A 12371-nucleotide genomic window follows, 5' to 3' on the forward strand; every position below is an offset into this window, starting at 1 on the left:
TGCAAGAAATAGATGAGAGCATCCTATTGCAGAAAGCAGAAATGACTTGAAACAACTTCTGACAAAAGTGAAAGAAGAAAGTGCCAAAGCAGGACTGCATTTGAACATCAAGAAGACAAAAATCTTAACAATAGAAGAACTACACAACCTTAACATAGACAATAAAAACACTGAAACTGTTAAAAGATTTTTTTTAAAGATTTTATTTTTCCTTTTTCTCCCAAAGCCCCCCGGTACATAGCTGTGTATTTTTAGTTGTGGGTCCTTCTAGTTGTGGCATGTGGGATGCCACCTCAGCATGGCTTGATGAGCAGTGCCATGTCCGCACCCAGGATTCGAACTGGCAAAACCCTGGGCTGCCAAAGCAGAGCGTGCAAACTTAACCACTCAGCCACGGGGCTGGCCCCAAAAGATTTTGTTTATCTTGGTTCAGTCATCAATTTAAATGGAGATGCAGCCAAGAAATCAAGACTGAGCCTTGAAAGAGCAGCAATGAAAGAATTAGGAAAGATCGTCAAGTATAAGAAAGTGTCATTAAAGATCAAGGCCAAGATTATCCATACCCTCGTATTCCTGATTACCATGTATGGGTGCGAAAGCTGGACAGTAAAGAAGGCTGACCGCAAAAGAATGAATTCATTTGAAATTTGGTGTCGGAGGAGAGGTCTCTGGATACCCTGGACTGCCAGAAATACGAACAAGTGGGTCCTAGAGCAAATTAAGCCTGAACTATCATAGGAGGCAAAAATGATAAAAATGAGGAGTCCACTTTGGGCAAATAATGAGAAGGCAGGATTCTCTGGAAAAGACAAGAATGCTGGGAAGGCAGGAGAAAAAGAGGAAAACCAAATATGAGATGGATTGACTCCATAAAGGAAGTCATAGGTAGGAGCTGAGCAGGGCTGTTGAGGACAGGTCACTGTGACCATCACTCATTCATAGGATAGCCAGGAGTCACAGCCATCTTGAGGGCATGTAATAACAACAATTGCTGAGTTATATTTTCTAATAATTTTTCTATTTCAACTAAATTTTCAAATTCATTAGCATAAATTTTTTATAACTTCTTACCTTTTTAGGTACCATTTATTGTGCAATCCTCTTTTTCATTCCTTAGATTGTTTACATGTGCCTTTTATCATTTTTCTGTGATCAGCCTTGTTAGACATTTGTAAATGTGTAAGATTTTTTCAAAAAAAAAATTTAGACTTTGTGAATACTGTATATGTTTACTACCAATTTCTTTCATTTATACTCATTTCCTTCTTTGTACACTCTTCTAGATTATTGTATTTCCCTTTATCAAACTTCATGAGACAGATGTCTAACTTATTAATTTCCAAGATTTTTCTTTTTAAATATAAGCTATAAAAAACCATAAATTTCCCTCCAAAGGACTGTTTTATCTGCATCCCATATGTATCAATATGTAGCATTTTTGTTACTGTCCAATTCAAAATAGTTTCTGAACTTCTATTATGATTTTTCCTTTAACGCGTGAGTTATTTATCCCAAATACGTGAGATTTTCTAGTTATCTTTTTGTTATTGATTTCTAGCTTAAATGCACTGTAGTCAAAAAGAATAAAGTCTTTTGACATTTCAGTCCTCTGAAATTCACTGACAAGTGATTTAAGGTCTGGTAAATGATCAGTTTCTTAAATGTTCCATATTTGCTTGAAAAGACATTGTATTCTGAGCTTTTTACTGCAGTGTTCTGCATATATCTGTTATATCAAGTTCGTTAATCATATTGGTTAAATCTTCCATATCCATTATTGATACTTTGTTAGCTTGTTCTATCAGTGAGTGAGAGGAGTATTTTCTTTAAATCGCCTATCATAATTGCGAATGTTTTTATTTCTCCTTCTACAACTGTTAATTTTTATATCACATATTTTGATGTCATTTTACTAAATTCATATAATCTAAAAGTTTTATATCTTCCTAGTCAATCAAAACTTTTAATCATTGAACTGACCTCTGTCTAAAGTCTATTACATCTGATACTAATATAGCTATATCATTATTCTTTTGGTTAATATTGCATGGTATATATTTTTCCAACTTTTTATATTCATTCTTTCAATACCCTTATGTTTTAGATATGTTGCTTGTAAATAGCATATCATTGGTTTTTTTAAACCAATCTGCTATTTTTTTGAATTAGAGCATTTTTGGTTTTTGTACTTAATAGGCTTAAAATTATCATCTTATTCTGTGTTTTCTAATTGTTCCTCCTCTCCTGGGTTTTTTTCCTCTTTCTTTGCCTTCTTTTAGATGACTGAATATTTTTATTAATTTTATTTTCCATCTGCTAATTATAAGTTACGCACTCAGTTTCTACTGTTTTAGTGATTATCCTAGAGAGTAAGATGTCTACTTAATTTGTTGAAGTTTAAAGTTAACATCTTTACCCTTCTCTCAGAAAAAGTAAGAAAGACACTTTAACCCCATTAACCTCCCTACTTAATTTGTACATTTTTGCTATCATGTAGTTTTCAATTTTTAGTTTTATTACTATTAGTCATTTTTATTATTGTTGTAAACGGTTAACACTCATTCAGATTCAGTCATTTATTCATTATCTGTTCTTCACTCCATCTTGCAACTCACACCTTTCATGGTGGGCTCGTGTGCCTTCTGTTTAAAGTACAACCGTTAGCGTGTCCTTTAGTGAAGATGTGCTGGGGACTAAAATTCTAGTTTTTATATTGCTTTGTTTTTAAAACTTTTACTTCATTCTTAAAAGATATTTCGCTTGTATAAAATTTTAAGGTATCAATTATTTTCTTTCAGCACGTAAAGTTTATACTATCTTCTGGCTTCTGTTGTGGCTGTGGAGAAGTCAGGAGTTAGTCTACTGGTCATTTCTTTATAATAATCTATCATTTTTCTATGACTTTGTTTAAAATATTCTTTATGTTGTTGATTTTCTGCTGTAATATGATATAATTTTAAATCAAAAACTATTTTGAAATACAAATTAAATATACATTTATTTATGTTTCTCAGTATTCGTTATACTTCTTGAATCTGTACATTTTTTTCTTGTAAATCTGTTAATTTATAAAATATAAGTAGATAAATATAGATATAGCTATTTTAGGGTCAGACTTTTAGGTATATATAAATTTTAAATTGTTACATATTTCTAGTAAACTAAACTTTTTATCATTATGATGCAACCAATGGGATCTATGCATGCAAACTATGGCATTATTTCTTCAAATATATTGCTTCTGCCTATTTTCTCTCACCACTCCTAGCACTCTGATTATACGCAGAGGTGGTCTTTACTTTCTCACTCTATCCACCACGTGTTTTAACCTCTTTTTTACATTTTCTTTTCTCAAGAAGAACAGTGGGAAGGATCTCTCCCTGCTGCCTTCTAGATAATTCTTCTGATTCATCTTCCAGTCCCCTAATTCTCTCTTCAGCTGTATATATCTGTTGCTAAATCAATCATATGTTTTTACTTTCAGTTATTTTGTTTTCTGCTCCTCAAAGTTCTAGTTGTTCCTTTTTTCCAAGTAAAAGTAGTCTTCTATTTTAAAAAAGCAGGTAGTTTAGCTCACAGTTCAATCACATCAGTGTTTTTCTTCAAGATAACCATGATACTTCAGACACAGAAGTGCTTTACACATTGCTACCCATTTCATCACACAAAATATTTTGAAAAGACATATTCAAGGGAAGAGAGTTAACAAAATTAGTAACATTTTTAATACTTCATTAAGCAAATTGAGTGTAACTGGAATATTGTTTATTGTGAGTGCATGGTGGTGACTAATACAAAAATGACTACTGCAGCTTGGTGCCACTGTCTTGATTCATACTAAGGCACCAGCAGTTTACCCACCATTGCTTTTCCATCGTCACTGGAAATGTCAATATGATGAAAAAGACAAATGTATCTTTGTATTACCATGATAATTACATGGACTCCCAAACCTATAGGAGAGTCTCAGTAGAACCCAGGGCACTGAAGACTATACCTTGAAAACTGTCACACTAAGGCAATACTTCCATTTTGTGTGTGTGTGTATGTGAGAGGAAGAATGGCCCTGAGCTAACAACTATTGCCAATCTTCCTCTTTTTTTTTTTTTTCGCTTGAGGAAGATTGTCACTGAGCTAACACCTGCACCAATCTCCTTCTATTTTACATGGGATGCCCCTACAGCATGGTTTGACAAGCAGTGCTAGGTCGGTGCCTGAGATCTAACCCTGGAACACTGGCTGTCAAGCCAAGTGCACAAACTTAACCACTACACCACTGGGCCAGCCCTTTTTTTTTTTTAAGTATACATTTATATACAACATATAACGGATGTATGCATTCATATACATATAAACCACACATTAATATGTATTGAAGCCCCCGATCTATCAGTTGCCAGCTGTGTGACTTTGAGTGAATTATTTAACCTCTGTGAGCCTCAGTTTCCTCAACTATAAATTAAGGATAATCAGGAAAAAAAAGTGGGGGGGGCGGGGTCCAGCCCCAGCCTAGTGGTTAAGTTCGCTTGCTCTGCTTCGGTGGCCCAGGGTTTCACTGGTTCAGATCCTGAGCACGGACATGGCACTGCTCATCAGGCCATGCTGAGGTGGCATCCCACATGCCAAAACTAGAAGGACCCAAAACTAAAATATACAACTATGTACCGGGGTGCGGGTGGGGGGCAGCTTTGGGGAGAAAAAGCAGAAAAAAAAAAAGACAGATAATCATAGTAGTGCCTACTTCACAGGAACATTTAAGAATTAAATGAGATTAATTTATGCATAGCATTTAGCTCAAAACCTTACAAATATCAACAATTCAACAAATATTAACTATTACCATTAACTTAACTTTTTTGAGTTCTTTAACCTAAACTATGAAAGCATGGTTTCAGAATAAAAAGCTACAACTTTGCCAGTTAAGAACTAAGAACACTTGGCCTAGTTTATAATCTTAAATAATGTACCATTATGCAATATTCATTACTGATTATAAGTTTATTCATGTTTTGATAGCACAGTATTCAACACTGTACCTGTCTAATTTAAGCATATTATTATTTTAAAAGTTTAAGCACTTCATTTTAAGCATACTACCTGATTCATGAACAGGCTGGGTAGTTAGTTCCCGGGTGAGCTATCATAAAATGGTGATATTTTCTGACGCCAATTATGCTTCTACAGGATAACCCAAAATTTTAACTGGGTATTATTGATATTGATAAATAATATCCAATGTATCCTTGAGATTACTGTGTAGTTTCAGAAAGACTTACATGTGTAGACAAAGACTGAATCATAACAGAACTATCTGAAGATGTAGATCAAAGATGAAAATTTACTGGGGAAGCAGCCACTGGATTTGTTGTTGGGTTCGTGCAGCGTTGACTTGTAGGCTTAATGTAGCAGTAATACCTCGTCTGTCTGCTCCATTCTTTATTCCCCTCGAATGTGAGCTGGCATTTACTCTGTTCACAACATTTGAAATCGCTGGTTTTGAACTTGGTATCTTTCCAACAAAGATGGGCTCAACATCCTCCTCCTCCTTCACTTTCTTCTGTCATGCTTCCAGCTCTTCTACTTCACATTCCATGAAGAATTCTGCCATTTTTGAATTATTTTTTGACTGAAAACGGTTGTCGCCCATTAACTTGCAAAGTTGACTTTCTGTAAATTGTCACCTAAGTACATGTGACTCTAGACAAGCCAGCAAGTTATATCTGTTTTCCTTCCTTTTTTCCCGTTAACTTATCTTTTTATCAGTTTAAACCGCAGGCCCAAGCACTCAACCTTGAGCAAAAGGGCTCCGTCTGACTGGGGCCCGGAGGAGAGGAGAAAGCGGAGGGAGAGAAAGAGGAACGCGAAAAACTACAAGATGGCGGCTCCCGCTGTGAGCACGCCCCTGAGGCGTGGGTAGTGCGCCGTCCTGGAGGAGACAGCACACTGCCTCCTGGGTAGGCTCCGATGCGCCTCCGCAGTCCCAGCACCGGCATGTGCGCATGTGCGGCGCGATGTAGGCTCTTGAAGGCGGAGGCGCCACCAGCGGTGGGTCAGGCCAAGCAGGGTCAGTCAGATGGGAATCCCAAAACCCCTAGTTTGTTCCTTTTAAAATCTCGTGGAATACATTTTATACTTTCCTGTTTCCTGGAGCTGTTTTTAAGCTTGCCTTTTACTTCTTTAAATACGGTAAGTGTAGTCGTTTTATAATATATGTCTGGTGAGGCCTAAGTCTGGAGATTTTGGTGGTCTGTCTTGCTCTGTTTCTTCCGGTCCATGCTGGGTTCGTTATGTGCTGCTTTTCTTTGACGGCACTGTTCAGTACCCTTTTAAATAGAGGGAGAGGTAGTTCCCAGGGGTCTAGGATAAAAATGTCTTCCTCCAACGTTTTGCATTTCCTTCTGCCAGGTGCCTAAGAGTGCTGCGAACCCACAGCCACCTCAAACTAAATTTCCTGCTGGAGGGTTCTTGACCATCCATTTATGCAAATATGGGCTGAGAGCAGGCTGTGGGTACAACTTCCCAGGGACAAGTTTTCTTTCGCTTCTTCACGACCTCACTCCCTTGTCCTCAGTCTCACGGAAGCTCTCCATAGAGTTGCCTGGAGATGTGATGCAGGTATTTCTGGTTCGGAGGTTCTAGCTTAATATGGGAGGGTTTCCCTGGGCTCCCCACCTGGGCTGAGTTCCAAGCTTTGTTTTCTGCCCTCTCCTGCTCGCCATCAAGACTGCAGCTCAGTTTCCAGGATCAGCAAATACCATTGGGTAAACAGAGCTCCCAATGCTTTTCCCTGTCTTGGATTTCAGCCTCCTGATTCCTCATTTTCTTATAGCAGTTTGATGCTTTTAAGACCACATCCTTTTTATCCAGTATTTTCATTTGTTTTTAGCCAGAGGGTTAGCCTAAATACTCAGATTGCCGTATTCCCGGAGATGAAATGGCATTTCTTTATACTTCTGTCACTTAATGTATTCCATCCATAAACAACTACGAACAAATCCACAGGCCCCCCAGGCCTTGCCTCCTGTCCTCAGTATCAAAGCTTAAACTGCACTGCCCACTGAAGGCAGTTCTTTACCATCCTTCCATCTCCTCCTTTCTCCTTACTATACAATTTTGCTATATTCAATCAATTCCAAGAACCACATTTTGAATTTCGGGAACAATAGGGCTGTGGAGAGACAATTACCCACTTGGTGATATAGAGATGAATGATTATATCCTAGGAAATGTGTGGTTTTCACATAGGCTGTTGTAGGTGGGGTATGTGTGCTTGTGTGTGTGTGTGTGTGTGTAGTGAGTGTGAGCCCACCTGCACAGGTGTGAGGGAGAATGTGTTTAAGATTTAGTCTGGGAAAATCAATTCCATTTTGTTGAATGTAGGGCTTTGTGACTTGTGTGAATGGGAATGACGACAATGACTTCCTTATCTGGATAAACAGAATAAACTGTTCTAAAAATGTCATTGTCAAAATGTGTATACAACCCAATAGTGAACAGGATTAATTTGTACCCTAGTAATCTGTAATTTTAAATAATTCACATTTTCTATGTATAATTTAGACACTATCTGCATGACGCTTACTGAGAATAATGTTTGCAATAGATCTGCCTCTGTGAAGACATAGCAGACTGTGTTACTTGGCCATTAGTTATCTATGCAAGCTACTTAGTATCTTTTAGTGTCAGATACTTCATTTGTAAATCAAAGGACAGGGATTTGAAGTTGTGTAAGACTCCTTCTAGCCTCACATTTCTTCCAAAGATTTATTTGTAATATGGAAAACCATTTAGAAATAAGAAGCTTTTTGCACAAACTAGTTACATGCAACGATATGAAAGAATCTCATAGATAAGATGTTGAGCAAAAGCTGCCAGATACGAAAGTACATACTGCTTCATTTCCTTTATACGAAGTTCAAGAACAGGCAAAACTTATCTAAGGTTGACAGAAGTCTGAATAGCGGTTAATCAGAACAGTGGGTGGTATTGACTGGAAAGGGGCATGAGAGAATTCTGGCTTGTTGGAAATGTTTTTTACCTTTATCTGTGTGGTAGTTGCATGGGTGTGTACATATGTAAAATTTCATCAAGCTGTATGCTTGAGATTTGCTCTCTTTACTGTGTGTGTTATACCTCAATTTTTTTTTTAAAGTGTATAAACAACTCGACATTAAAAATGATAGATTTATTATTTCAATGTTTCTTAAAATTCAGGATAAAACAATTCATCCTTTTCTTTAAAAAAAAGTGTGCATGAATGGCATTTTACTTATTACTGCCCATGGATGCCTTAGCTGGAATCTTCCTCAGCAAAAAAAAAGAAAGAAAGAAATTACCCAAGTTTTAGTAACTAGCAGATGGTAGATTTAAACTCAAGGAGCTTGATTTCCAGTGTAAAAATTCTTAACTCTCACACTCTGAAGTCCTTCCTTATAATGAATTGAACTCTATCTCCCTTTACCTTGCACCTAATTCTGCTCCTTGGGGAGACATAGAACAACTTTAATCCCCTTCCATATGACAAAATTTCAAATGCTTGAAGAAAACCATCACGTCCTGCCTTGACCTTCTCTCCTACAAGTTAAAAACCACCACTTCCTTTTACAGTCTCTTATATGATTTGTTTCAAGTCCTGTCCGCTTGCTTGAGACTTGTCACAGAATACAGCCCAGTGTATTCAGCGACTGCCTGGAATTGAAGAAAGTGCATTCAAAGTGGCCTGATAAGTGCCCGACACAAAGCACACTGCTGGACCGCTGCAGAAGACAAGAACCACTTTAATGGAATCTAGAAATGCTTGATAAGTAGTGGAAGTGATCAGAAGGAGCCCTGGGATTCTGTGTACACACCATGTGTAGTATAAACACACTCTAGTAAGTATGGGCACTAGCTTATACTCTGTAATGAGGGCAGCCTCCAGGAAAGACATAAACATGCTTCCTTCTCTCCTTCTACTTTCCTTAAACTGGATCAAAGCCATTGATCCTGGACCAACACAAAGGACAAAATTTTGGAGCTCCAAATTCCATGGCCCAGGCAAGCCATGTTACATAGGGCTTCATTTAAAGTTGACTTACTACTTCTTACATGTGTAAAAGTCCATATGAAAACCCAAGACTGGCTGTGAGCCAGCCTAAGTAGATAAAGATGAACACCACCCACTCATGAGAACTTATCTTTGATGAGGACTGCCTGGATTCAACACAGGGAGTCAAAAATCTATTGTTCATATTGCAATGGTTATAATAGTACCCTCAGGTTAGGGCCACTGGAGATGCACTGTGTGTCCTAGGGATGTAGAGCCCAAATGGAGGGGGAGGGCAGGAAATAGTGAGTTTTGTTCTTAAATCCAGTAAAACTTTCTTTCAGGCTTACCAAAGTCTCAGGGAAAGGATGCATCATAAGACACAGGGGCACAGCACGGTCTGGTGCCCAGCACTGATAAACTGTGGAAATACATTGTATCCAGTGGCCTGATGGCAGATGTCTTACTGGTCATTAAACTGGGGACAGAGACTAGAAAGACTCAGGAGGAAAGAGGAGAAGAAGACGGCCTTAAGGAATGGAGGAATACCCAGGAGTAATAAAGATAAATGTGACAAGGAAGTGAATATGAGAGAGAAAAAGATATTGCAAATAAGAGATAAACTAATGGTGGTTATTCTAATTTATATAAATATCAAAAAAGAGAATAGGGACCTGAATTAGAAAATGTCAACCTTCTTTGTCAAAAGCTCTTTTTCTAAAGACAGGTTGATTGATTGTCAGAGATTATTAAGCTATAGAGAAGTACCACCTCCTATATTTTAAGAAACAATCTCCAATTAAGCCAACTAAAATATTTACCTAGGAAACCAAGAGCAGAAGCCGTTTGTATTATATTTCAGGAATGGGTTTTAATATGTTCAAAAGTTCAAACAATTGATATTTTTTAAGTAAAATTTAAACTTAGACAAACTGCTTCCAAACCTACTTATTCCTTCACTGACAAATCTAATAATGCTCCTGGGGCTCAGCTCTTATTATTATTAAATGCTTATTAAGTATGCCTGGTGTGCTGAATGCTGCAGATAATAGATGGATAAATGCATCGTGTGCCCTCCCTTGAAGAGCTTAGTGTCTTAGAAAACTGATAGGACACACAAATAAACACCCCCAAGTTTCTTCCAGAGAGTATTTACAAGAGTCAATACCATTATAATGCCTTGGTGTTAGGTGCAAGGATGAAAACTGAATTAAACTTGTTTGAAATGGGAAAAATATGTGGATGTAATTCTAGCAATATGCAGCCTTCTTTCCCGTCTCTGCCGTCCCAGAGCAGAAGCAGCGTCCTCCTGTCCAAAGCTAATCCCTTCTGCCAAGTCCTCCTCCCTCAGCCTCATCTGCCTGCCGCTGCTCTAGCTCAGACCTTCCTCTTTTCTGGCCAAGATCCCTGTGAAGGCCTCTATATGAGCTCTGCCACCAGGTCACACTGCTCTGAGCAATCCTCCTGCACACCATTTCCCAAGGAATTTTTTTTATAAAATGCAAATTTTACTGTCACTGCTCTGTGTAAAGGTTCTTCAGTGGGTTCCTGAAGCTCTCAGGATATAGTTCAAATGAATCCCTTAGCGTGACATAAAATGATCTTTGTGGTTTGCACGTTTCATAGATTTTCACTCTCTTCTCAAGGCATGACCCCTCAGGACCCCATCTACGCCAAACCTATTGCCCTTTACTTGGTTTCCCAAATGTGTTGTGCTTTCTCATATCTCCACGCCTTAACTCATGCTGCAGGGTGCCTAGGCCACCCTTCCCTTCTCTCCTTATCTAGTCAGTCCCAGCATCACCTTCTCTTAAAAGGCTTTCTGACCCTTCCTGCATTTCCTGGGCTTGCCCTCCTTCAGGCCACTTTCAGTTCTCAAATGAGACCCTATAGATATCTCTACTGTGACACTTGGTACTGTGTTGAGTCTTGTCTGTCCCCCCCAACTAGACCAGGAACTCCTCTAGAAAACAACGGTATCTCATTCCTTTTTATATCTCTAGCATTTAGCACAGAATTTATAAGAAAAAAATAAGAGATAATGAGGCTACAGCAAATAAAATGGTATTTTTGAATAAAGGAATGAACGAATGATAATATAGATGGTTCAGCCTCGAGGGGACCTTAGGAAAGGATGGGATTTAGAGCCTGGACACCAAGGCTTTGGTAGAAGTTGGAGGTGGGGAGTGGGGGAGGGGGAGAACCCCCAGAAGTGAGCTGCAAGGGAACTCCAGCCAGGAAAGCAAATAAGTCTCAGAAGTCTGCTATGACCTCACAGCCTGGGACCCAGGAACCAACCCACAACCTCTGTACGTTTTGTGTCAATATTTATTATTCTTTACACAGTTCTTGGCTACCTGCTCACCTAAGGCAATAAATGAAAATCTGATCTTTCTGGAGAGTCCCTTGTCTTCCATAGCTTTGAGGGAGGATGATCTCTTCTCTCTCCCTTTGTCAGGACTCCTACTCTAGGCCTGAGGCTCCTTCTCCACCCCAGTCCACACACAGGTACCCCCACAATGACTGATGGCAGCAAAGATTTCCTACAGGATGCTGGGGGTCAATCACTGTGGTCTCTCCTTGCAGGAGGGGGAGGAGCTGCTGACACATAGAGGAAGGTATTCAGGAACCTGTTCACTTAGGGCTCTCTCATTCTCCTCCTCTTCTGTTTTTTTCCATCTCCTCATGAAGAAAGCTTTTAGATGGAAAACGGCAGGCTTGACTGCCCATGCCGTCAGGACAGCGAAGCTCTGCCACACCGTGTGGGGCAAACAGACAGAAATGAAAACGGCACCTGACACACAGGGGCAGGGGGTGGGTGACTAAGGAGCAGGAATTAACCCAGTCCCACGTACCCCGCTGCCCACCTCTCCCTTTAGCGACTGCACCTTATGCTGTGGACAGCTCGGTACTGCTTCCCACCCCGGGAAGCATGGGGTGGTCATTAAGATGGAGCTGATGCTGCAGCTCTTCCATCACAGGCTGACATTCACTCTGGGTGTAATTTAACAACTGTATGCAGTGAATAATAACCAACTGGGGTCTCTTGCCACTCACAGAGAAACAGGAGAAAGAGAAAAGCAAAAGAGAGAGGAGACAATCATAGGTTAAAGAGGAAGAAAGGAGTGAGAGGAGAACGTGAATTACTTTTCACATGTTTAGCATTTAAAGGAAATGATGTGTGAACAGTACTGTAAGGAATTAATACTACTACTGAAGCTACATACTTAATATGACCTGCAGAAAACTGCCTTGAGCTTTCAGAGAGCACAGCAGGTCTGAGAGAGAAACAGGCTCACCTGAGCCTCCTGCTCAGAGGTCTGTACTTGGTGGGCACAGGATGAGG

General features: G+C 39.2%; 1 protein-coding gene across 2 annotated transcripts in view; it reads right to left on the minus strand.

Annotated features, from left to right (window-relative positions):
• GRIN2B (glutamate ionotropic receptor NMDA type subunit 2B) overlaps nt 1-12371 on the minus strand; it is a 402656-nt gene that overhangs the window by 322986 nt on the left and 67299 nt on the right. Inside the window, exon 1 of one of the 2 annotated variants that reach the window (XM_008518527.2) lies at nt 5277-6693. The exons of the other annotated variant lie outside the window; for it this stretch is intronic. Within the exon in view, the coding sequence (XP_008516749.1) occupies nt 5277-5300 (24 nt within the window). The 5' untranslated portion in view covers nt 5301-6693. Of the gene's footprint in view, nt 1-5276; nt 6694-12371 lie in introns of those variants that run through there. 2 annotated transcript variants of the gene reach the window in all.

The sequence above is a fragment of the Equus przewalskii genome, chromosome 5 (genome assembly GCF_037783145.1).
Source record: "Equus przewalskii isolate Varuska chromosome 5, EquPr2, whole genome shotgun sequence".
Classification (NCBI taxonomy): domain Eukaryota; kingdom Metazoa; phylum Chordata; class Mammalia; order Perissodactyla; family Equidae; genus Equus; species Equus przewalskii.